The 26,732-nt window shown below is 40.1% G+C and overlaps 1 protein-coding gene across 4 annotated transcripts in view; it reads left to right on the top strand.

Annotated features, from left to right (window-relative positions):
- Positions 1-26,732, top strand: part of RELN (reelin) — a 483,994-nt gene that overhangs the window by 347,639 nt on the left and 109,623 nt on the right. For all 4 annotated transcript variants that reach the window (XM_075599655.1, XM_075599652.1, XM_075599651.1 and 1 more), the window contains exons 23-27: positions 1,084-1,221; positions 2,467-2,653; positions 13,733-13,938; positions 15,482-15,653; positions 17,138-17,338. In XM_075599655.1, the coding sequence (XP_075455770.1) occupies positions 1,084-1,221; positions 2,467-2,653; positions 13,733-13,938; positions 15,482-15,653; positions 17,138-17,338 (904 nt within the window). The remainder of the gene's footprint in view (positions 1-1,083; positions 1,222-2,466; positions 2,654-13,732; positions 13,939-15,481; positions 15,654-17,137; positions 17,339-26,732) is intronic.

The raw sequence follows: 26,732 nt of genomic DNA, 5'->3' as shown, positions 1-26,732 counted from the left end.
TTATTTATTATGTAAGCATCGCAAAGCAAAAGGACATTGCCTTATCCGTTTATGAGAAGTTAATGTGCATTTAACCCATCTGAGGCATTAATAACTTGTTAATACTCAGGTCCTGAGGGGATTACTGCTGTACTCTTATAGTCTACATTTGTTTTAATTCATTTTTATTATGATGTTCTCACAGGTTCGCTGGCTAAATCTTTGGTCCATTCATGCCCAGTATTTTGGATTCATCATAAGGCTTGGTGTCCAAAGTGCTACAGGTTGTCTGATGTTTGTATTGTGTAGGATCACATCTTCCTACTTTAGCAGCCCTGCAGTACTTCCCACATGTGACAGTGACACCAGTAACACAGGAAACGAACCTCTGTTTCAGAACTCAGAGTAAACTTCTTCTGTGCACCATACGCCAGTGTAATATACAGTATTACTAAACATAAAACACGCACTGTACCGTTGGCACAAACCAAGCTGAATTACAATACAATCCTGTTTTTAATGTAACATTGTCAATGATCTTTTTTCACACAGATGCAGCTAGGTGCTGCTGTATGTAAACCTGTGTGGTGTTCATGTGACATGTTTTAAGTTTAAATCTATCTAAATATTGGAAGTGCGAGCGTCTGTTTTTGTCTAAAATTAGAGGGATTTTACCAATACGCAGCATTACATTTCTGTAATGCACATTTGGATGCATCGAACACATTTGGAATTTTCCATCAATGCACTAAATACACATATTCTTGTTGGGATTAGACAAGGAAAATAAAGAATGTAACCCGTTCAGTGACATCCATCACAGGCTCGTTTGGCAGAAAAAGAGTGTTCTTTTGTATGTTTGCACTAATGTTTTTCTTCTTATATAGCACTGACAATGTACGCAGCGCTGTACATAGAATTTCCCACAATAAGAGCCTGTCCTGAAGGGCTTGCGCTCTAATTGTTGTGCATGCAGGCAGATAAAGTAGCTGCCACATGAACAGCTCCTACTGGGAATTGTTGTCCGCTAATGTTTCTTTTTTTTTTCATAAAGTAATGTTCATGGTTTAAAACATTTTTTTTTATTTCTCTCGACCTCCCAAGGTCCAGCGCCACCCGTTTCCGCTGGAGTCAGCGATATTACACAGCAGAAGATGAGTGGGCTTTGGACAATATTTACATTGGTCAACAATGCCCAAATATGTGCAGTGGACACGGTTGGTGCAACCATGGCCTATGCAGGTAAAGAATAGGAGCAATAAAATCTATCAAATTCATGTTTTTCTAATGGCGAAGCATGATATAGGGGTATTCTGTGCATGATATAGGGGTATTCTGTGCATGATATAGGGGTTTTTTGTACAGCCTTTTAAGGCTACGGCCCCGCTGCCTGCGCTGCTTACGCGCCTGCGAGGCTGGCGGCGCGTGCAGCTGAATTCCCCGGTCTGCAGGGGGAAAGACAGGGAGGGGGCGTGACTAGGTAGCGACGGGGGCACGGCCATGACGTCACCCGGCAGGTTCGTCCTCATTGGCTGAACCGCCGGGGGCGTGGCCTAGCGTGGCCTAGCTCCATCGCCCGTGTCCATCTCAATTTTCGGGTCTGGAAGAAAAACTCGCCACACGGCGGCCCCCCCTCCCAGCGGTCCCAACCCCATTGAGAGGCAGCTCTTATGCCCGCAGCGCCCGCCATAGCGAGCTCTGCAGCAGCCAGTGGGGACCAAGCCTTAGCAGCGTTACTACATGCCTCCTTTTTTTTTCTTCCTTGTTTTAATATGCAAAGCATGTGACAATGTATCCTTATACATTCCTACCTAAGCTGTCAGTAGTTTGGCGCTCCTGTTATAAATCTGTAAAATCCCCGATTGCGTGCCTAACATAATGGCCGACTTTCAATTAAATCAATCGTTCAGTCAGTGTAATTCAGCAACTACAATGTATCCTTATATTACTAAGGTAACATCTATTCTTACAGTTTACAGGTCAAACTGCTGGGAACACTGGCAACAAATTATCACAAAGAGGAAAGTGTTACAAAGACCTTGCGCTGCTTGGGAGGTGTGCTAAACCTGCTCTATAAATCAATGGATGCTTTAAAACTAGTTTAAAATAGCATTAAGAGTTGAATTTAAAAAAATAAAATATAAAAAAAAGCAGTCACTATTATCTACAGAACAGATGTATTAAAAAAAAAAACCCATATAAGATTTCACATTTTGCTTCTTTAAAGTAGGTGACAACCCCAGTAAGGGTCTATGTATCAAAGCAATTCTGGGGCAAAACAACACGATTTTTATCAAAGGATAAAATCCTATTTATCTCAATAGGACTTTTTTCTTTGATACTGTATGGTGCAGTTTTTTGTTTTTTTTGCCCCACTTTTGCCTTGATACACTTGCCCCAGCATGTTCAGTGAGAAAACCATTACTATACCATACTGTACATCGGCAGCCTGCATTTGCAATGCTGTATCTTCTTTCCTATCTGAAGGTGCGACGCCAGGTATCAGGGCCCCCAATGTCTCCCTGAAACGTCCCTTCCAACCACTGTGATGTCAGACTTTGAAGGCTTGAACGGCTGGGAAACAGACTGGCAAGAAGTGGTTGGAGGAGAGATTGTGAAACCAGAACAAGGCTGCGGCGTCATTTCATCGGGGTCGTCGCTGTATTTCTCCAAGGTATGGTTTCCCGATCACAAAGTGTGTTCTACTCGTTACACGAGGTGTGTTGAGGAAATGTGTCGCTTTTCGAGTCACATGCAGAAGGTAACATTTCATAAATCATTGGTACACTATTTTGTTTATAAAAATGCTAAACATTTAGGATCGTATTTACTAAGTGGTGATATTCTATGAGACCCCTTCCAGCAACTGAAGACCCCTTCCAACCCCCTTACAACCCATTCACCATAAGGTGTTTTATTGCATATTACCGTTTCGTAAGTATGGCCTTAATGTTTTTAAAGGTACCACTGGGGATAGAAATGTTGATGGGTATATTAATAAAATATTATGTGTTTTGTTTCTGTTACACCACTGTAATACTGATTGACTAAGCAGTGTCTGTTTCATCTTTATGATAATGTACTGCATCTATTTCTCTAAACAGCTTCTACTGTATTTATACAGAACATTATTTACACTAACATGAACTTTTTATTTATTGTGCTGTGTTGACATATTTATTTTGTAGCGCTAGGCGTTGTTTTTTTTTTTAGTTGACAGGAGTTCTAGATTCACTCTATTAAGTCAGTGCAAATAATGTGACGTTACCAAAAACTGGGGCCGCTGTCATTCTCCTGGAGTTAATGCCTTATTCATGAAGGTGATTATGTACAAAAAAATAACAGCCCTAATTGAGCTCATTAGCATAAGATTAACATCACCACATTCCAGTATAACACTGCATTGTATTTAAATCACGTAAGATTATTTAAGTCTTGGCATTACCCCCATCAAGACCGTGGAGTGGAGCTTTTGCTAGGCATGGCCAGGACGAGGGAGAGATACAGTATGACTTAAATCACGTAGTGTTATTTCCCAGTGTTAACCTTAACAGAGCTTAGTGAATGTGGAATAAGTATCACTTAGGCTCATTCGCACATCATTTAGAATACATACAATAAAGAAAGGTGATTGTAAGAGGACATGTGCAGAGTTATGCAATGGAGATTTTTTAAGGTGAAATTAAATAAAGGCTTTTATTGCGCCTGTTTCTTTAACACAAGAAAATCATCCAAACATATGCAAAGAAGGGGTCAAACAAAGCTTCTGTTCCACTTGGGAGTATTTCTAGTGAAACCTATGCAGTCCACAACTCCCTTTAGATTAGCATGTCTCCCAGCCCCAAACATATATCTTGATATGTGCAGATATACAAAAAGTCTTAGAAAGGAAAGTCTTATCTGTTTCTTGTAGGGGAAGGCTTCTTTGTTCTTCTGGTGTCCACACCTTTGGGCGATAAGGCAATGTCAGGATCCAGGTTTAGAAGTACTTTCCCCTGTGTCTTGCTGGCAGCCTCTTCTGGTAGGCTCAAGACGTCTGTCCCTATGGTCAGTCCCACAACTTGTGAGACTCAGGAACAATCTCACTTCCTGTCTCACAGGCAGGCTTTTTTAACAAACCTAATCAGCCAAGTGGTGTTGGTTAATTGACTACCAGCAGTTAACCACCACACTGCTGGATTAGAGGCACATTTCCTGAACAGGGATAAATCCCCTGTTACAGTGATCTTATCGATCAAGAACTTTATATCAAAAGTTTGTACACAAAATATGGGGCCTTTTAGAGGAGGACCTTAAATATTACCAAAGAAATTAAAAATATATATATATATATATATATATATATATATATATATATATATATATATATATATATATACTCCCTGTATTAAAGAACATGTACAAATATATAATTTACATTTCTTATGTTACACTGAATACAGTTCTATTGGACTTACTGGACTGTGTGCTGTCTCGTTTTTTCCGGACTCCAATCTGGTAAAATCTATTTACTTACATGTGCATATGGGACAAGCATCAGCATTTTTTCATTGTTTACAGTGTGCCAACTGAATGTGATTTTTTCATATATATAAATATATATAAAAATATATATTTTATATATTTTATAAAAATATATGTAAAAATATATAATTTACATTTCTTATGTTAGTGATATAGGAAGCAGGAATTATGGGTATCCTCAGGTCATCTGCATCTTATTAATTCATGGAAGGAGATGCCTGTTTAAATGCAGATAGCTGTATGTACATAAAAATGTAGTATCTATTATATTAAATTTGCACGCCTTATCATCAACATGGGGGGACGGGTAACGGGGGAGAGGACTGGCTTACATGGGACTGGAGAGAGTGATATGGGGTGAAGAGTGAGACATGGGTGGGTAGGGAGACACATTGGAGTGGGAGACAGTCCGATGCTAAGCAGGTAATTCAATATGCTGTGGAGCTGCCAATCACACAGAGTTCGTCCGAAAACCACCTTTGCTTTAAATAGGAGTTTTCTGATGATTGCAGTTTGATTGTCCACTTTGCATCTGTAAGAGATCTGTGCAGAGGTACACTAATGGAGACCGATTTGGGTGAAATTATAACCTGGCTTTATTGAGCCTGTTCCTTTAATCTCTGTACAACATACAAAAACAAAATAAACAAACACCTACTCCTCTTTGGAGAATAAACAGACAATATATGCCCTAACTATCTGTCACTGGCTAAATAAGCCAGTTCCTAGTCCAAAAAGCATAGAACAGTTTATGAGGGAGCAATATATACAACTCTTATCTGATCGTACTGGTCCGGCGGTTCCGGTTCTCCAGCTGCAGGCTTTGCAGTCCAGCCGCTCCCAGGAATATCAGTCTGGTCTTAGTGTGTCTTGTAGTCAGCACAGCCTTTGTGCCCAAGACATCATCTTCTCCTCAAGTAAGTTGTGTGCTAAGGAATCTCTCTAGCAGTCTCTCACAGGAGGCTTTTTTACAGCTCTGATTAGCCAGGTGGAGCCTGGTTAATTGACTGGCTGAAATTAACCAGCTCCCTACTGGATTACTCAGAGCTCTGAGGCAGCTTTATTTAAACAGGGATAAGTCCCTGTTACAGCGACCTATTGAATTGCCCACTATGGGGCAAAGCTAAGTTAGCCTATTTAACCTAACTATAATGTAATTAGAACAAACAAGAAAAATAAAAGCAGTAGCGCCTTCCAGTTCCCAACTAATACAAATAATGTAATACTGTGAGATTAAAGTATGAGACCAATGGTGTTTAGGAGACAATAATAATGCAAATAAAAAATATATCAATTGAAATAAAATAACTAAAAAACAAGATATAAAACAAAATATATGTGACGAAAAATATATGTAAAATATACAATACAAATGATGGTCCAATCCCAAAAACACTGTCCTTCACAGTCTCTGCAGCCTGTGAAAAGGGACCACCAATCCATCAAGGATATCTAAGGAAAAAACAAACAAACAACAGGCGCACTCATAGTGTAATAAGGTATAAAAATGTATATGGGACTGATTAAAATATAAATTGCGCACTTACAAACATTACAGGAAAAAGAGCATGTATGAGATATATCTCAATCGCCAACGATGACTGCAGGGTCCCAGCAAAGTATCAGATGTCCATCTGAGGACTCCACCATGTGCTGCAGGGGTCAGTGAATAGGTAGGTATCTTCCATATACCAGATACTCCGTTCACTCCCTCACTCCAGCAACTCTGCTCACCGAGATCTCGCGGGAACTGTGACGTCACAGGGATCTCCTGGATTGGCTGTGGCTCCTCTCAGTGGGGACTCACTGCATTGGCTACGCTCTTAATATTGCGCTAAAAGTTCCAGTAGTATGATCGTGCATACAGAAAAGCATATAAACTTAGTCAGGGAAGTCTTAAGGACGAAACGCGTAGGGCGTGTTTCGGAGTACATGTGCAAGTACACCCGAATTTTATATGCTTTTTTGTATGCATGATCATACTGCTGCTGGGACCCTGCAGTTATCGTTGGCGATTGAGATATATCTCATACATGCTCTTGTTCCTGTAATGTTTGTGAGTGCGCAATTTATATTTTAATCAGTCCATATACATTTTGATACCTTATTACACTATGAGTGCGCCTGTTGTTTGTTTGTTTTTTAACTATAATGTAAATTAACATTCGGTTGATTATAACGCAAACAACCTAACATTAACCCAGTGCTACTCCTTAAATAATGTATCGTTATATTGTTTCCAGCCACATTACCCCTAACATTGCATATCCACCAAAGGCTATTCATGTTAACGCAGGGGTTGAACCTCACAAGAGAGAACTTAGCTCTCCCCCCACCCCCGACCCCCCCGGTGGGACCGATACTAGTACCCCCTTCATCACAAGGGCCTTAGACTTGTCGTCATAGGTCTTATGGAAATCTTTTGTGAGGTGTTACTCAGACACATCAGAAAGCAGTGTGTATGTGTGTGTATACAGTATATATATATATATATATATATATATATATACATATATACAGTGTCCGACAAACCTATACACTTGCTCGCCCTGGGCGAGTGGATTTAACATCGTGGCGAGCTCCTATTGGCCCAAGCAGCACACGTGTGGTACTAGGTGGCGAGTAGATTTTTTTGTGTGGCGAGTAGATTTTTTGGTGATTTCTCGACCACTGTATATATATATATAGAGAGAGAGAGAGCGCAAATATAGAGGGTTCACCACAAGGTACTTAGTTTTTCACACATAGCTTTTCCATTTTGGCTTTATTTTTTTTAAATAAATCAGGACATAGTGTAATATGTCATGTGTTGTTGTTCATCTGAGGTTGTATTTACCTAATGTTAAGACCTGCTAAGGAACAGATGATTGTTATTATGTCCTGATATGTAAAACCATAGAATTCAAAGAGGGTGTACTTTCTTTTTCACACAACTGTATATGAATATCAATGTATTCATTTTTGTGAGCTTTTGCAGAATTTTCCCCCTGAATCTAGTTCTCACTGTGCAGCACTGGTTTTTGAACTTTTTTTTCTGCTTCTATCTAAGCTCTGTGCAGCAGAGAGCCCCTGTGCCATTTTATGTACTGTGCTGCGTAGAAAAAAAACTATATATTATCCAACAGATATCTTCCAAAAAAAAGGTTGGACATCTTTTTAGAAAGGAAAGGTATACAGGGATATACCTAATAAGCAAACAAGGGAAAGATGTTGATCCAGGGGGTCATCTGAATGCCAATTCTTGGGGTCAGGAAGGAATTTATTTTTCCCTTTATGAGATATCATTGGATAATGTGTCACTGCGATTGTTTTTGTTTGCCTTACTCTGGATTAATATAATGTAAGTACAGATATAGGATAAAGTATCTGTTGTCTAAAGTTGGCCTAGGTTAAACTTGATGGCCGTACTGTAGAAAACCATGATGTCTCAATGGAGGATATGGTGTTTCATAATCCATTGTTCCCAATGTGGATCAGATATTTCTATTAAAACCAGAGACATAACATAAAACACAGACAAAGCTCAGTTTTTAGCACATCTAGTGAGACTCATACACGGTACAGTGCCTAAATATATATGGATAAATAGATATTTCTATATTCAAGTCTGAAAAGGCCTCCTCTGGATAAAATAAATCTGAATTCTGGGGAAACACCATAAAGCTGAATTATGCCTCAAAATAATGTAATTCTTCTCTAAGACATATACAGATTTTTCCACCTTTCCCAAATGTAAATCACCTTTTTGCATGTGATCCAAAATCTAGGGCTTCTTCCAGGATGAATTCTTCTTTATAACTCAACTTTTACATCTATAATTTGGCAAGTGAGGTACAAGGCGGCGCCTCGTCAGTTAAAGAACATGATTTAAGACTACGCTATCCCTTAGAGTTGCCGCTACCATCTTTACCCCACACTTTGTGGTTTTGCTGCCAACTATTTTCCTCTCATGGAGAATGAAACTATTCTGTATATGTGTCTTTTGTCTTTGTATCTGTGTTAGTGCCGTTCTGGTACTGTAACTGTATATGTAATATGTTTTTTGCAGGCTTGATGTTTGCATTTGACCAACATAAAGGTTCTTCATTGTTGCGGTTAGAACACACGATTTATAGATGGCAAAGGTGTCACTTCTGAAAAATACTGTAGATCTTTCTGATCTTGAAACCTCATGTATATCAAAACCTTTCATGCTGGTTCTATAAAATGTACTGTAGCCAAACATAAAATAAAATACAACATTGCCAGCAGTGTAAACCACATCATGCCATGGGTGAATTCTATGGAAGTTCTCTTGAAGGGATTTTGGATGTTGAAGAGAGACCACTTCATCACTTCATCTTCTCTTTCGCATGGACATACATAAATGCAGTACTTTGCTTTTAGAGGGTATCTTGCACTGATTGATGAACAGGAACAGGATGACATTTCTTTGAGGCATATAAATAAGCACATTTCTAGCAACTCTGCTGCTTTTGTATGATGGAGGATATTTGTCAGTTTTCTGTCTTACCATAACCATGGGATACTGTGACTTTTCAAAATCTATTCAAATGAAAAAGAAATACATTTTTCACAAACGTACCAAAGAATCACAAATACAATTTCAGAGCAAAATACACCAAATGCACAAGATCGATATCAATGTAAATGTTCTCTGCTACAAAATTGAGTTTGCAAATAACACAATATCTTCCTTTTGGCACTAAGGTACATTTTCTTATAACACTAATAGTGCCAGTTGTACTGGAATTCAGTAGCAAATAAGAAATCAGTATGTACAACATTACTGATTGCCTGTTACAATTGTAAACCTCTATTAGGTCCTTCTTACATGAATACTTCTTTAAATTATTAGCATACTGGAAGATTTTACAATGAAGTATGCTATCAGAAGGGTACTGATGAAGTTAAGGCACCAGTATAAAAATAACTGAACTGAGCTGTAGGCATTGGGCGAGGCTGCGGGGGGTGAGGTGTAGGCAATGGGAGAGGCATCAGAAGTTGAGGCTGCGGGTGGGGAGCTGTAAGCATTGGGAGAGGCTGCGGGGGGTAAAATGCAGGCATTGGGAGAGGCTGCGGGAGGTGAGGCTGCGAGTGGTGAGGTGTAGGCTTTGGGAGAGGCTGCGGGGGTGAGCTGCAGGCATCCATGTTCACCCGTGGTGTCGGATCCCCTGCATCCTGGTAAGTCATGATCGCAGTGGCCATTTTTTCTTTTTTCTTCGCAATCTCAGTTATAATGCGGTCTCATTATGTGGACCCCGAGCACAGTGTTATAACGGGGTTCAGCTTTATCTAGGGAAGCAGACGGTCCCTTGAGCTGAAATCAACATGATTCAGCTCTGGGGACCCCTTGCTTCAAAGCTAGTATAACAGAATTAAATTAATTAAACATTTAAAAAAATTAGATGTAGGGCCACTTTAAGATATTTTATCTTGCTATTGTATATCTTAATTTCTATGTTTTGCAGAATATGTATGTATAGTTTTATTTTTATAGCGCCAATCAGGTTTACAGTGCTTTACCGTTTTTACAGACATTACAATACTATCCAAATTCAGGGAATATAATACAGATGGGATCCGTGCATTAAGACAATGGTGTGCAAAGTTGGGGGCGCGCCCCCCCAGGCGGGGTGGGAGAATGTTCAGAGAGGGTGCGGTGGCCAAAGAGGGACCGTGTGAGGCCTCTGTAGCTTCTCATACCTGATCTTTGACAATGCATCGCCATGGTAACCGGGGTCACGGGATGTCACGTTGCCATGGTAACGTGACATCACATGATCCACAACGTCATTTGACGCAGTAGCCGAGGAAGAGAGTGGGCGCGAGGCAGGAGGTAAACAGGCAGGGGGGGCACAACAAAAAACTTTGTGCACCCTTGCGTTAAGATATCAAAACAATGGGATAAATTAGGCCCTCTCCTCAAGAGCTTACAATGTAATTGTGAGGAGACTAGCAGAAACAGTAGGAGTACATTTGAATGCATTGGTTAGAGTAGTGGTGCTCAACTCCAGTCCTCAAGACCCTGCAACAGGTCAGGTTTTGAGGATATCCCAGCGTCAGCACAGGTGGCTCAGTTTTTTACTGTGCTGAAGCAGGGATAGCAAATAGTAGGACACAGGGTACCAAAATCGATGCTCAGCTGTGGAGAATCAATGTATAAGTATAAATATCTTGAATAGTAAGACAATTCTTTGAAGAACCGTTTTAAATCCACTCTCTTGAGCATAAATATTCCAATGTGTCAATAATTGTCTCCTAAAATGTGGGGACCTGTGGTATAAAGTGCGGGTCAGCTATAAATGCCTGACCCCATAATGTGTAACACAGTAATAAACGTCTACCTGTAGAATGACACAGATATGATATAAACATCCAATCCGTAGCTGAAGGAGTTGGGTACTCACAATTGAGAGGTGGTGGGTCCGTCAGCGTGCATCACGTGTAATAAGTAGCAGGAGAATGTCCACAATGGAAAAAAGCGGAGCACAGCAACGAAGTAACGGGGGCTAGACACCGGTAAGTAGGAGGTTAAAAATCCTTTAATCCATGGTAGACATCATGGTATGGGATGAGTAAAATCTCTAACGCGTTTCGGGCCGTCGCCCTTTGTCAAAGAGAGTCGTGGCGTCATATGACCCCACAACGTCGTCATTTGACGCCGTAGCCGAGGAAGAGAGTGGGCGCGAGGCAGGAGGTAAGCAGGCAGGGGGGGCACAACTTAAAAACTTTGCGCACCCTTGCATTAAGATATCAAAACAATGGGATAAATTAGGCCCTCTCCTCAAGAGCTTACAATGTAATTGTGAGGAGACTAGCAGAAACAGTAGGAGTACATTTGAATGCATTGGTTAGAGTAGTGGTGCTCAACTCCAGTCCTCAAGACCCTGCAACAGGTCAGGTTTTGAGGATATCCCAGCGTCAGCACAGGTGGCTCAGTTTTTTACTGTGCTGAAGGAGGGATATCCTGAAAACCTGACCTGTTGGGGGTGTCTTGAGGACTGGAGTTGAGCACCACTGGGTTAGAGTATGTATAGGAGCATACTGTAGCTAAGAACATACTGTGGTTAGGGAGTATTTGGTCAACCAGGACAAATTGAAGACTTCATTAAACATGCAAGTTTTCAGATGGGTCTTGAAGTTAGAGAAGGTATTGTGGGTGCATTGAGAAGGAGGGAGTTCCACAAATGGGGTGCAGTGTGTGAGAGAGCTGTGGTGCCATGGGGTACGGGAGAGAAATGACAGGCCTGAGAAGAGCGGAGAGACCGAGTAGGGATATTGTGAGCAATTGAAGTTGAAATACAAGAAGGGGCTGAGGAATAGAGAAGCTTGAAGGCGAGAGGAAACATTTTGCAGAGTTTAATATGGAGCCAACGGAGAAGATCTTTCAGGGGGAGAGAATCCGCTTCCGCCTTTTATGAATATCACTAGCTGAGAGACCCGGCGTTGCCCGTGAGTTAAATTTCCCGCTAGGAGGAGGGAGGGGGAGGGACAGTGGACAGGAGGGGGGGACAGTGGACAGGAGGGGGGGTGGACAGTGGACAGGAGGGGGGCAGTGGACAGGAGGGGGGGGACAGTGGAAAGGAGGGGGGGGACAGTGGACAGGAGGGGGGGACAGTGGACAGGAGGGGGGGAACAGTGGACAGGAGGGGGGGACAGTGGACAGGAGGGGGGGGGGCAGTGGACAGGATAGGCACCCGGCGTTGGCCGGGCTTAAAATTTCCGGCTCCCTCCTCTCCACTCCCCCTGTCTGTTTCTCCGCTCCCCCTCTCTCCGCTCCCCCCCCTCTCCGCTCCTCCCCCCCATGCGCAGCTCCGGTCCCCACCCTACAGTGTCCCACACACACACAGTGTCACACACACACACATAGTGACACACACACACAGTAACACACACACACACAGTTTCACACACACACACACACAGTGTCACACACACACATAGTGTCACACACACACACAGTGATACACACACACACACAGTGACACACACACACAGTGTCACACACACACACACAGTGAGACACACACTCACTCTCCCATACACACACACACACACATACAGTGGACAGGAGGAGTGGGGGAGGTAGGGAGAGTGGAAGTCCGGCGATCCGAACAGGCGGCTCCCCACCTCCCGCCAGCCGTGACTGCGCACCACTACCGCACCCCCCCCCCCACGCCCATCTCCCTCCCCACGCGGGCAAGCAAGGGAGCGCCGTGGGGAAGGGGACCAGAGGGAAGGGCATGTCCCGCGCGGTCGCCACTGCCCTGTTTCCCCCCTCCCCCCTGGGCATGTCCCGCAGCATGCGGCGGCTCACTGCGGCGGGGGGGAGGGGGGTTGTTGTCACGCTCACCTCGGTTGGGAGCGAGGGGGGAGGAGTCCGGGAGCTGGTTGGGAGCGAGGGGGTAGGAGCCTGAAGTTGGCGGCTGGGGGCAGGAGGGCCGTGAGGATGAGTGTGATGGGGGGTTGATGGGGGGGGGGGAGAGGACAGAGAGTGAGTGTGTGTGTGTCTCTCTGCGGGTGATGAGAAGAGAGTTGCAGTTGGGTGACGTCATGGCCAGAGGCTGAGGACCAATCAGATTCGCAGCATCTAGCACCAAACATACAAGAATTAGTTTTATTATATAAAGATTAGAAACATGATGAGCATTAGGTGTCAGATCTACAGAGTTCCGTTAAGTGACTTGATCCTGTTTTAGCTAACGTGATGTTATGTTCCCTGATTTAAAGGTGTTTAGTGGATCTAGGCCTTGGTGTCTCCATGTTGAAAAATACACTGGACATTTTTCACTCTAACTTAAAACTTACTGCAATATTCTACCGAATTTTCCGAAGAACATTCAAGCGCTCCTCACTTCAGACATGTCTGTGATTCTCGATCCTATACTTTTACACCATGTCTCTGTTTCGTATCTCAGGATATCCTGAAAATGGCATTGCCTTTTTGCCAATAAATAGTTTTGTCAAAAACACAGGCAATAACAGAGCAGGAATTGGTTCATCTTTATTGGTTAACAGATGTTTCAAAACGCAAGAATGTACCTTCTATTACTTCAGTTACCTTTATCATTTCTACAGCTTATCTCCCTTTTTATAGCATTTACACCCCCCCCCCTACCATTCCCCCCCTCTCTACTTCTTGACATGTTCAATATTTCATTGACCTTCAATATTGGAACAATTGTTGAAATGAACGGTTTCATTTATCCCTCATATATTTTTAAAGGATGGCAGAAGGCAGCTTGTAAGCTGGGACATGGACACTACATGGGTGGATTTTATACAGTTCTATATTCAGATTGGTGGAGAGACCTCTTCCTGCAACAAACCAGACAGCAGAGAGGAAGGCGTGTTACTCCAATACAGTAACAATGGAGGAATCAACTGGCATCTGCTGGCAGAAATGTACTTCTCTGACTTCAGTAAACCTAAGTAAGCAACCATTGTCTCTGTATCAAATATGATTTTGTTTTTGCTTATTTGTGGAAGAGGCTGCGATTACTGTAGCTCATGCGTGCATAAAAGTAAATAACTAGATGAACTGTGTTTTTCAATTGGTTGCGATCAAAACACGGGACGTCAACCTCCATGAACTGAAATCGGAGAGGCGTGTCTCAACGTTTGAATGGAAAAGAACTCATGTCTGTCAGTGAGACTCAATTGAAGGCAATGAGACCACAAAAAAAAATCATTGACATCTACTCCAAAACATTAAGATTCGGAGAAAATCAGAGAGGTGACAGGTTGAACCGCTCCGTATAACCTAGAGAGCAACAAGGAAAGCTACTTGAAACTAATAAGAGATACAATAAGGATGTGGGGGTAGATTTATGACTAACTCAGAAGGATAAATACACATAGAGAATAAAACGTATGCATGCAATAAAAAATAATGCATAAAGTATAGAACCAAAGCAAATGAGGCCACTCAAAATTTAATAAAGATAAAAGAGAAAATAAATACGAGGAAATAATGGTGAAAAAATCTGTCAATAATATCAGGTTTGTTAGAAACCACAAGTACAGTATAATGTGTCGTTGTGTTAATCAGGTGCTGTAGTTGTGTTGACACGAGAGTGTGCATGGTCTCCTATTGCACACCCTGTCCGCCTGTGTGCATGTGTAGGATTGGCCGCAGTGCACCGCAATAGGAGACCAGGCACGTGGTACACCAGAGGAGAAATGAACTTTCAGATAAGCTCGTTTTAAAATGTTCACATTGGGAGTACAATTCTTCTAGATACATTTTCTTTTTATTATTAAAGATATATTACGCACCATGTACAGTTTGTCTGTTGCACTTATTTTCTAGATACTATAGATAAATTAACATATGTATCTGAACTGGGGAGAACCGTGACCTGAAACATCCCATTAAGGTGTGGGTGTGTATATATATATATATATATATATATATATATATATATATATATATATACTGTATATACATATATATATATATATATATATATATATATATATATATATATATATATATATATTGTATATACTTGTATTCATTTACGTGACTGGAGATTTGGAGTTCTCTGGTAACAGGACTGTCCTCATCAGTAGAGCCCAAGTTCACCTGTTCTTTCCATTACATTCAGAATCTAAAATGTATCAATAACCGCCAGCAATGTCACTGACCTCGAGCCAGATAATAAAGAGAACATTGGTAATATCTACATCACCCCCCTTACACTTTATTTTGGTGACCACATTGGTGATGGCAGCCATGTTTTGATGGCAGCCGGGATGACTGTGATAAAATATAACCTTGGGTCTCTCTTTGGCAAGGTAAATGTCTTCCTGCTACAGGGAGACCTTCTGGTCCAAGTAAACCAAATACAAATATTGATATGAGCGATAACGAAGAAAATTATGTGCACGATTAACAGCATGGTCATTTTAACTGTGAAATAAGGTACCCTACTTTCTAAGACGACATGTGGATCTCTGTATGTTTATGCAGATTTGTATATCTTGAGCTTCCCAATGCTGCAAGGACTCCATGCACCAGGTTCCGCTGGTGGCAACCAGTATTCTCAGGGGAAGGGTACGACCAGTGGGCAGTCGATGATATCATCATTTTATCAGAGAACCAGAAGCAGATTATCCCTGTTGCTTACCCTACTCTGCCACAGGTACGGCAAACCCACCGATTGCAAATATTGCATGTTTGTCATTCACTGTCTTTCATGATATTAAATGTATATTTTTTTGTTGTTGTTGTGTCCCACTGGAGCTCTCTCATTGCATACAATTCACCGGAGAGGAAGTGTTGGAATTACAATCTGCACTGATTGATATTTTCCTGCGGTATATTGAGAAATGTAATATTAGTGACACCATAATCTGTATAGTCTATTGTTTTACCAACAGTTATTAAAAAAAAAAAGGCACAGTAACATAATATGCAAGAGACGATGTATGTGCCTTTGGCAAAGCTGTACCAAATGGGATTCAGTTGCATGGTGCCTGCCTGATGTGCATAGAAGGCATTTATTTTGCACGAATCACAAAGGCCGCAACAGTATACTGTATAATGGCTTTTTGTGTCTGTTCTGTATATCAGACTTATACAGTACACTGTTTAAAACAGACACATGATCTTTGTTAGAAGTGCTTTTTGTTCACTTTCACTCCAAAACCACAGAACTTGATTTTCCTATAGAAAAAGGTGCAAAGTACGAAATGATTTTATTAGACAACAAAGACATATAACATTATTGAGATTACAGTACGTAGATGAATATAATATATATACATTACATATATATATATATATATATATATATATATATATATATATATATATATATATATATATATAAAAGCATTCCTTCATAGGGGTAGATCCACAGAGCTCAGTTAGTGACTTAACGAGACGTTAACTGAAGTTATCGCCTCGTTAAGTGCTAACAGGGATCTTCAAAGCTCACTAAATTAAGGGCTGTTTTCAGCCATAAGAAGCCCTTGTGTAACTGTAACGAATGTTAGTGCTAATGATATGCAAGAGAGGTGTTCCCTCTAACAACGCATATCCCCATGAGCTCCATTATGGTTAATGCAGGGGTTTAAAGTTACATTAGTTAGGTCATAGCTAAAGGTGACGTTACTCCCATCCAGACCCTGAAATAGATCTTTTACAGGGTCTGGATAAGTGTAGGGCCATAGTTAGGTCTGATTTAACTATCATATTGTTATTTACCGGGTTCTTTTCCTCTCCTGTCTTCTTTTTTAAAATTTTTTTTAATTTTAATTAAACACCTCTTCAGGGACCATGTTATTGGAAGCTAACGCAAGGCAGTGCTAACTTCACATGGCGTTAAGCCTATGTCAATGAGATCCCTAACGCCTGTTGTTTTAGCGTATATTTAGTTTTGTGGATACCCATTAAACTCAGGTAAAATAACATCCATTACATATTTATCTAAAGTCACATTATTTTCCCATATAGCTCTGTGGATCTCGCCCATAGTCCCCTAAAAACTAGCACCACAGAAAGAACTGTTATTGTGCGTCTTGTTTGTTTTCCATTGTCTCTCCCAACATCCTTCTCCCAGTGGGACTTTCTTTTGCAATCGTGCCATGTTCTTCTTTAACGAAAACGTTTCATTTCTATTAGAACTTTTACGAGAAACCTGCCTTTGACTACCCTATGAACCAGCTCAGTGTCTGGCTCATGTTGGCTAATGAAGGAATGATTAAAAACGAAACCTTCTGCTCTGTTACCCCATCCGCCATGATATTTGGAAAATCAGATGGAGATCGCTTTGCCGTGACCCGAGATCTCACTTTAAAACCGGGATATGTCCTGCAATTCAAGGTATTTATACTCAGTGCAATTTAATGAAGTAATAATTCCGTGAAGAGCAGCGCATTACTGGCCAATAATGCGGTGTTCTGAGGGGATTATTATTATTATAGGCTAAATGTAGGCTTTTTCATAAATAATATGGACACTTTGTATAGTTATATTGATTTTAATAAACATTTGAAATTTTCTTTTATGCTTTTACTGTACTTGTTCATTAAAATAAAATTGTAAATACACTAAAGCCCCTCTCCATACACACAAACACACACTGCAGCCCCCCCTCTACACACACACACACACACACACACCCTACAGCCCCCCAATATAAAGCCCCTCTCTATACACATGGACACAAACACACTGCAATATAGCCAATATACACACAAACTCGCATACTCTGTAGCCCCCCTCCTTTACATAGCTCTCCATCTACACACACACACACACACACACACACACACACACACACACACACACACACACACACACACACACACACACACACACACACACACACACACACACACACACACACACACACACACACACACACACACCTGCCCCCTGCCTTATACTCCCCTGTCTGAGAGCTTCTCTCACTCACTGCTTGACAAAGGATAGCTGATTGGTTGGAAATGGAAACTTGGCAATGTGCCAAAAATTCCGACCCATTACTGAATGAATAATGCATGGAATTTTGACCAATCAGAGTGCAAGGATTTCTATAATGCCCTGAAATATTACACAGTTGAGTCTATAATAGTAATAATTATTGGCCAGTAATGCCCTGTTCTGAGGGGATTATTACTATTATAAGCTAAATGTAGGCTTTTTCAAAACATTTTTCATAAAAAAGATCGACACTTTTGTAGTCATTGATTTTTATCAACATATTGTATATTTTCTGATGCTCTTACTGTACTTGTTTATTAAAATTAAATTGTAAATAAACTCAAGCCCCTCTCTATATACACACACACACACACACACAAATGCCCCTCTGTACACACAAACACACAATGCAGATCCCCTCAAAACACACTCAAACTGCAGCTTCCCCCCCCCCACCACCTCTATACACACACAAAGACACACTGCAGTCCCACCTCTGTACACAAACACACAATTAACCCCCCCTGTACACCAACACACACACACACAGCAGACACACACATTTCTCCTCGGTGTTCTCCTGTGCGGAGCTCTCTGCAGGCAGGGTGGGGGAGGAGTCAGTGCCTCCTGTCCAATCACCTCCCCTGTCTGAGAGCTCAGTGTGTATAACAACTCAAAGCTGATGGGATGAAGAACTTGGCAAGGTGCCAGAAAATCTGGTCGGTCTGGAATTTTGACCAATCAGAGATTTCAATAATTGACCAATCAGAGATTTCAATAATGCCCAAAATTTGTAACAGTTTAGCCTACATATAATTGATGATATACTATATGTGAGAACGCCATAGAGAGTCTTAAGGTTATTATTAAAGTGATAGATGTAATGGCAGCACACTTTCCTGCAATGTATTCCCTCCTCTCTGGCACTCTATGGGGTCAGTGATGGATTTAATAGGGATTTGGTTAAAGTGAACAAAATAAACCGCAAGCATCTATACCCAAATAACAAGCATCTATGCCCAAATAACAAGCATCTATACCCAAATAACAAGCATCTATACCCAAATAACAAGCATCTATACCCAAATAACATGCTACTGGTTTTAGCACATCATAAGTTTAAAGGGTAAAATAAAGCTTATCGAAGCTCACATTTAAACTATACAAGTCTTTTGTAAATGTCTGCGTGCTTAAGGAAAACTGCTCCAGTATATATGGTGTGAGCTTATAATATATACATTTATGCATGTGTCTGTAGATATACTTGTGTGTGAGAAGATATACACTTAATTTCTACTACAAATCTGTGCTATCTATTACTAATATAGAGACAGCATGAGAGGGGTCTCACCCACTAAAGCAGTAACACACTTTGCTCAATATGTTTGACCATGCAGAACATGAAACTGATTCCTTTATACTGACATACATAATCACCTGCAGAATGTTGCACCTGATAAACCAGTTTGTTATTTACCACATTGGGGAAGCTAGTATAGCACAGTACTGTATAACATGTATAACAATATATTGTAAATATGCAAGCCATATACAGTACCTATCATTTTTAAGTTGTCTAAAACTGAACTTGTATTGCGGGTATATAATGTTGATTCCTATTTCCTATGAAAACACTTCAAAATGTGAATCCAAAATTGTGTAGCATTTGGTTTGACAGGCTGTTGTCTCTAACCCCTAATCAAATTTTTATTGAGTTTATAATGAATTCCCATTGGTGAATTTCCAGGGGTTGGCAACAATGTAATTTTAATGAGCTGGCCGCCACTACATGGTCCTTACATAATTGGTGAATACAGACGATGAATAATTTACAAGTGGAATTATTAAAGAGATCAGATGTTTAAAGGGAAGCCTTCAAAGATAATTCCGCCGTTCTAAAAATAGGACTGTTAGCTGAAATGGGGGAATAATAAACGGCCGTGTGATTGTATGTATTTAAAACCACAGAATGATGCTATGTATACACTGGATAAGTCTGTCCTTGAGAGCACCATGGGCTATGTTTAATAAACGGTGCTATGCCATGACACCTTCCGGGGCCAGCTTAGTACCACTTATTGCTTAGTACCACTAAAGTACCCGTAAACATTTAAATACAGTACATTTGTTTCCATTTTGCTTTATTCACTACTGTTTACCACTCTAGTGGTTTCAAAATGCTACAACCGTATCAATTAAACCCTATCAATTACAATTTGAATGTATTTACATACAGTAGTGGAGCTAGTTACTAGTTCTGGGTGTCTTCAATCCCTGGCCGGCATTATTGAGTAAACCCATGGAGGGACATAGGAAACATGAAAATAAACTGGTTTCGCACATGTATGTAAAGTAGCTAGTAGAACATTCATTGCCGCTCACTGGAACAGACAGACCGTTCCCTCTCTCACGCAAATCAAAGCCAAAGTATGGTTGGTATATATTATGCAAATGAAAAAGCTTACAGCATTGCTTAATGATTCCTGTTTCGACTGCTGTTAGACCTGGGATCCATGAGTTTAGGTATGCAGAGTCTTTAAAGTATAACTCGGACTTGATCCTAATTTAACCAAATTAATGAATCCATATTTCTTATTTTGTTATAAAATAATCTCTCAGATCTTCTTTTTAAACATATCCCTTTGCCATTTATTGATGCTAGACTCTTGTCTCCCCTTAAGTGACCTCTAGCTATTTTGCAGACCACATTGAATCCATACATGCTGATATTAAATAACCCCACTTCCTTTTCTTTCTATACACTCCCTCCCTACTCTTTCCCTCCCTACTTTCCCCCTCCCCACTCTTCCCCTCCCTACTCTTCCCCTCCCTCGCTAATCTTCCCCTCCCCACCCTCCCTACTCTTCTCATCCCCTCCCTACTCTTCCACTCCTTCCACCTCCCTACTCTTCCCATCCCCTCACTACTCTTCACCTCCATTCCTACTCTTCCCCTCCCCATCCTCCATACACTTCCCCTCCCGATCCTCCGTACACTTCCCCTCCCCATCCTCCCTACTCTTTCCATCGCCTCCCTCTGTACTTTTCCCATCCCCTCCCTCCCTACTCTTCCCATCCCCTCCCTCCCTACTCTTCCCATCCCCATCCTTCCTACTCTTCCCATCCCCACCTCCCCTACCTTTCCCATCCCCTCTCTCCCTACTCTTCCCATCCCCTCCCTCTCTACTCTTCCCATCCCCTCCCTACTCTTCCCATCCCCTCCCTTCCTACTCTTCCCATCCCCTCCCTCCCTACTCTTGCCATCCCCTTCCTTCCTACTCTTCCCTCCCCTCCCTACTCTTCCCTCCCTGCCCCTCCCTTTCCCCTCCCTACCGTTCCCCTCCCTACCCCTCCCCTTCCCCTTCCTTCCCCTCCCTACTCTTCCCTCCCCCTCCCCATTCTTCCTTACCCCTCCCCTTCCTTCCCCTCCCTACTCTTCTCCCTCCCTGTTAGTTTTGAAAAAGCAATTGTTTGGGAAATCATATTTCAATAAACTATGTTAAAAAAGGGTCTTTAACCCATTGATGTATTGCAAGCCTGTGTGGTTCAAACAGTGTTAAACAAACCTGTCGAGTTCATTAACACATTTCACATTAACACATTCTCTGTCTGACTTGTGACATTGCAGGGGTAGGTGCTATCCCTCACAGGGCTTCACAAGCTGCCTAAATAGAGAATTAATTAATCATCTTTTTAAAACCTTCAGCATCAACCGAACTCAACCTTGGAGCAGAGAGTGAACATCTCACTGACACAATCTGTAGGAAAATGCTTGCAATACAGTACATGATAGTACCAGCACCAGCAGTTATAATATAAATGGCTATTATAAACATCCACAGCAAAAAAAGAAACAAATTGCTACTAATGAGATTCTGTGTTTTATGGCCAATGGTAATAATGCTTAATCACATTGACAACAAACACAAGTTACAGGGTTATGGGGTTCCTTGTTTTAATTCTTCTACCAGGACTTGAAAAGCCGAAAGTGTTTTTAATGATGTGACTTTGCTATTTCAGAGTTGTGTGTTTAACAGCACATATTTGTAATATTTTATTACAGTGCTAGCATTTATTTTTAATGCAGAATACCCCACCACAGGTGGTCAAAGTGGTCCCTATAGATGAGCTACACTTTCGATGACGTTCACGAGGCAGGCGACATGCGCCCTTTTTTCGCCCCACAAAACATTTTGTGAAAACTTTCAAAGTTCAGGCAAAAAAAATTAGAAAATCTTTAAAATCAAATGTGCAGGTCTCTTCATTCAGGTCACATGAGCCTTTACGTTGTGTTTAAAAAATGGTCACATGTTATTGGAAGAGATTCGCACATCTCTTGTGGCCACAATGTACAGTAATAGTAATTCAGTTTAATCGTAATTCAGTGTAATCGTAATGCAGTGTAATAGTAATGCAGTGTAATAGTAATGCCGTGTTATAGTAATGCAGTGTAATAGTAATGCCGTGTTATAGTAATGCAGTGTAATAGTAATGCCGTGTTATAGTAATGCAGTGTAATAGTAATGCCGTGTTATAGTAATGCCGTGTTATAGTAATGCAGTGTAATAGTAATGCCGTGTAATAGTAATGCCGTGTTATAGTAATGCAGTGTAATAGTAATGCCGTGTTATAGTAATGCAGTGTAATAGTAATGCAGTGTAATAGTAATGCCGTGTAATCGTAATGCAGTGTAATAGTAATGCCGTGTAATAGTAATGCCGTGTAATAGTAATGCCGTGTTATAGTAATGCAGTGTAATAGTAATGCCGTGTAATAGTAATGCAGTGTAATAGTAATGCCGTGTACTAGTAATGCCGTGTAATAGTAATGCAGTGTAATAGTAATGCCGTGTAATCGTAATGCAGTGTAATAGTAATGCAGTGTAATAGTAATGCCGTGTAATAGTAATGCCGTGTTATAGTAATGCCGTGTAATAGTAATGCCGTGTAATAGTAATGCCGTGTAATAGTAATGCCGTGTAATAGTAATGCCGTGTTATAGTAATGCAGTGTAATAGTAATGCCTTGTTATAGTAATGCAGTGTAATAGTAATGCCGTGTAATAGTAATGCAGTGTTATAGTAATGCAGTGTAATAGTAATGCAGTGTAATTGTAATGCAGTGTAATAGTAATGCAGTGTAATAGTAATGCCGTGTAATAGTAATGCCGTGTAATGGTAATGCCGTGTTATAGTAATGCAGTGTAATAGTAATGCAGTGTAATCGTAATGCAGTGTAATAGTAATGCAGTGTAATGGTAATGCCGTGTAATAGTAATGCAGTGTTATAGTAATGCAGTGTAATAGTAATGCCGTGTTATAGTAATGCAGTGTAATAGTAATGCCGTGTTATTGTAATGCAGTGTAATAGTAATGCAGTGTAATAGTAATGCAGTGTTATAGTAATGCAGTGTAATAGTAATGCAGTGTAATAGTAATGCAGTGTAATAGTAATGCCGTGTAATAGTAATGCAGTGTTATAGTAATGCAGTGTTATAGTAATGCAGTGTAATAGTAATGCCGTGTTATAGTAATGCAGTGTAATAGTAATGCCGTGTTATTGTAATGCAGTGTAATAGTAATGCAGTGTAATAGTAATGCAGTGTTATAGTAATGCCGTGTTATTGTAATGCAGTGTAATAGTAATGCAGTGTAATAGTAATGCAGTGTTATAGTAATGCAGTGTAATTGTAATGCAGTGTAATAGTAATGCCGTGTTATAGTAATGCAGTGTAATAGTAATGCAGTGTAATAGTAATGCCGTGTTATAGTAATGCAGTGTAATAGTAATGCAGTGTAATAGTAATGCCGTGTAATAGTAATGCAGTGTAATAGTAATGCCGTGTAATAGTAATGCCGTGTAATAGTAATGCCGTGTTATAGTAATGCAGTGTAATTGTAATGCAGTGTAATAGTAATGCAGTGTAATTGTAATGCAGTGTAATAGTAATGCAGTGTAATAGTAATGCCGTGTAATAGTAATGCCGTGTTATAGTAATGCAGTGTAATTGTAATGCAGTGTAATAGTAATGCAGTGTAATAGTAATGCCGTGTAATAGTAATGCAGTGTAATAGTAATGCAGTGTAATAGTAATGCAGTGTAATAGTAATGCCGTGTAATTGTAATGCAGTGTTATAGTAATGCCGTGTAATAGTAATGCCGTGTAATAGTAATGCCGTGTAATAGTAATGCCGTGTTATAGTAATGCCGTGTTATAGTAATGCCGTGTTATAGTAATGCCGTGTAATAGTAATGCCGTGTAATAGTAATGCAGTGTAATTGTAATGCCGTGTAATAGTAATGCCGTGTAATAGTAATGCCGTGTTATAGTAATGCAGTGTAATAGTAATGCAGTGTAATAGTAATGCCGTGTAATAGTAATGCCGTGTAATAGTAATGCCGTGTTATAGTAATGCCGTGTAATAGTAATGCAGTGTAATAGTAATGCAGTGTAATAGTAATGCCGTGTAATAGTAATGCCGTGTAATACTAATGCAGTGTAATAGTAATGCCGTGTTATAGTAATGCAGTGTAATAGTAATGCCGTGTAATAGTAATGCAGTGTAATAGTAATGCAGTGTAATAGTAATGCAATGTAATTGTAATGCCGTGTAATAGTAATGCCGTGTTATAGTAATGCCGTGTTATAGTAATGCCGTGTTATAGTAATGCCGTGTAATAGTAATGCCGTGTTATATTAATGCAGTGTAATAGTAATGCAGTGTTATAGTAATGCCGTGTAATAGTAATGCCGTGTAATAGAAATGCAGTGTAATAGTAATGCCGTGTTATAGTAATGCAGTGTAATAGTAATGCCGTGTAATAGTAATGCCGTGTAATAGTAATGCCGTGTTATAGTAATGCAGTGTAATAGTAATGCCGTGTTATAGTAATGCAGTGTAATCGTAATGCAGTGTAATAGTAATGCAGTGTTATAGTAATGCAGTGTAATAGTAATGCAGTGTAATAGTAATGCCGTGTAATAGTAATGCAGTGTAATCGTAATGCAGTGTAATAGTAATGCCGTGTTATAGTAATGCAGTGTAATAGTAATGCAGTGTAATAGTAATGCAGTGTAATAGTAATGCTGTGTAATAGTAATGCAGTGTAATAGTAATGCAGTGTAATTGTAATGCAGTGTAATAGTAATGCAGTGTAATAGTAATGCAGTGTAATAGTAATGCTGTGTAATAGTAATGCAGTGTAATAGTAATGCAGTGTAATAGTAATGCAGTGTAATTGTAATGCAGTGTAATAGTAATGCAGTGTAATAGTAATGCTGTGTAATAGTAATGCCGTGTAATAGTAATGCCGTGTTATAGTAATGCCGTGTTATAGTAATGCCGTGTAATAGTAATGCCGTGTAATAGTAATGCAGTGTTATAGTAATGCAGTGTAATAGTAATGCCGTGTTATAGTAATGCAGTGTAATAGTAATGCCGTGTTATAGTAATGCCGTGTTATAGTAATGCCGTGTAATGGTAATGCCGTGTAATAGTAATGCCGTGTAATAGTAATGCAGTGTAATCGTAATGCAGTGTAATAGTAATGCCGTGTTATAGTAATGCAGTGTAATAGTAATGCCGTGTTATAGTAATGCAGTGTAATAGTAATGCAGTGTAATTGTAATGCAGTGTAATAGTAATGCCGTGTAATAGTAATGCCGTGTAATAGTAATGCAGTGTAATCGTAATGTAGTGTAATCGTAATGCAGTGTAATTGTAATGCAGTGTAATAGTAATGCCGTGTAATAGTAATGCAGTGTAATAGTAATGCCGTGTAATAGTAATGCAGTGTTATAGTAATGCCGTGTAATAGTAATGCCGTGTAATGGTAATGCAGTGTAATGGTAATGCCGTGTAATTGTAATGCAGTGTAATAGTAATGCAGTGTAATAGTAATGCAGTGTTATAGTAATGCCGTGTAATAGTAATGCCGTGTAATAGTAATGCAGTGTAATAGTAATGCAGTGTAATAGTAATGCAGTGTAATAGTAATGCCGTGTAATAGTAATGCCGTGTAATAGTAATGCAGTGTTATAGTAATGCAGTGTAATAGTAATGCAGTGTAATAGTAATGCAGTGTAATAGTAATGCCGTGTACTAGTAATGCAGTGTTATAGTAATGCAGTGTAATAGTAATGCCGTGTAATAGTAATGCAGTGTTATGGTAATGCCGTGTAATGGTAATGCCGTGTAATGGTAATGCAGTGTAATGGTAATGCCGTGTAATTGTAATGCAGTGTAATAGTAATGCAGTGTAATATTAATGCCGTGTAATAGTAATGCCGTGTAATAGTAATGCCGTGTAATAGTAATGCCGTGTAATAGTAATGCAGTGTTATAGTAATGCAGTGTAATAGTAATGCCGTGTAATAGTAATGCCGTGTTATAGTAATGCAGTGTAATCGTAATGCCGTGTAATAGTAATGCCATGTAATAGTAATGCCGTGTAATAGTAATGCCGTGTTATAGTAATGCCGTGTAATAGTAATGCCGTGTAATAGTAATGCCGTGTAATAGTAATGCAGTGTAATTGTAATGCAGTGTAATAGTAATGCAGTGTAATGGTAATGCAGTGTAATGGTAATGCAGTGTAATGGTAATGCCGTGTTATAGTAATGCAGTGTAATAGTAATGCCGTGTTATAGTAATGCAGTGTAATCGTAATGCCGTGTAATAGTAATGCCGTGTAATAGTAATGCCGTGTAATAGTAATGCCGTGTTATAGTAATGCAGTGTAATAGTAATGCAGTGTAATGGTAATGCAGTGTAATGGTAATGCAGTGTAATG

This window comes from Ascaphus truei, chromosome 5 (genome assembly GCF_040206685.1).
Source record: "Ascaphus truei isolate aAscTru1 chromosome 5, aAscTru1.hap1, whole genome shotgun sequence".
In the NCBI taxonomy this organism is placed as follows: domain Eukaryota; kingdom Metazoa; phylum Chordata; class Amphibia; order Anura; family Ascaphidae; genus Ascaphus; species Ascaphus truei.
Note: the sequence above shows the minus strand (reverse complement) of the source record. Positions and strands in the feature narration are given on the sequence as shown.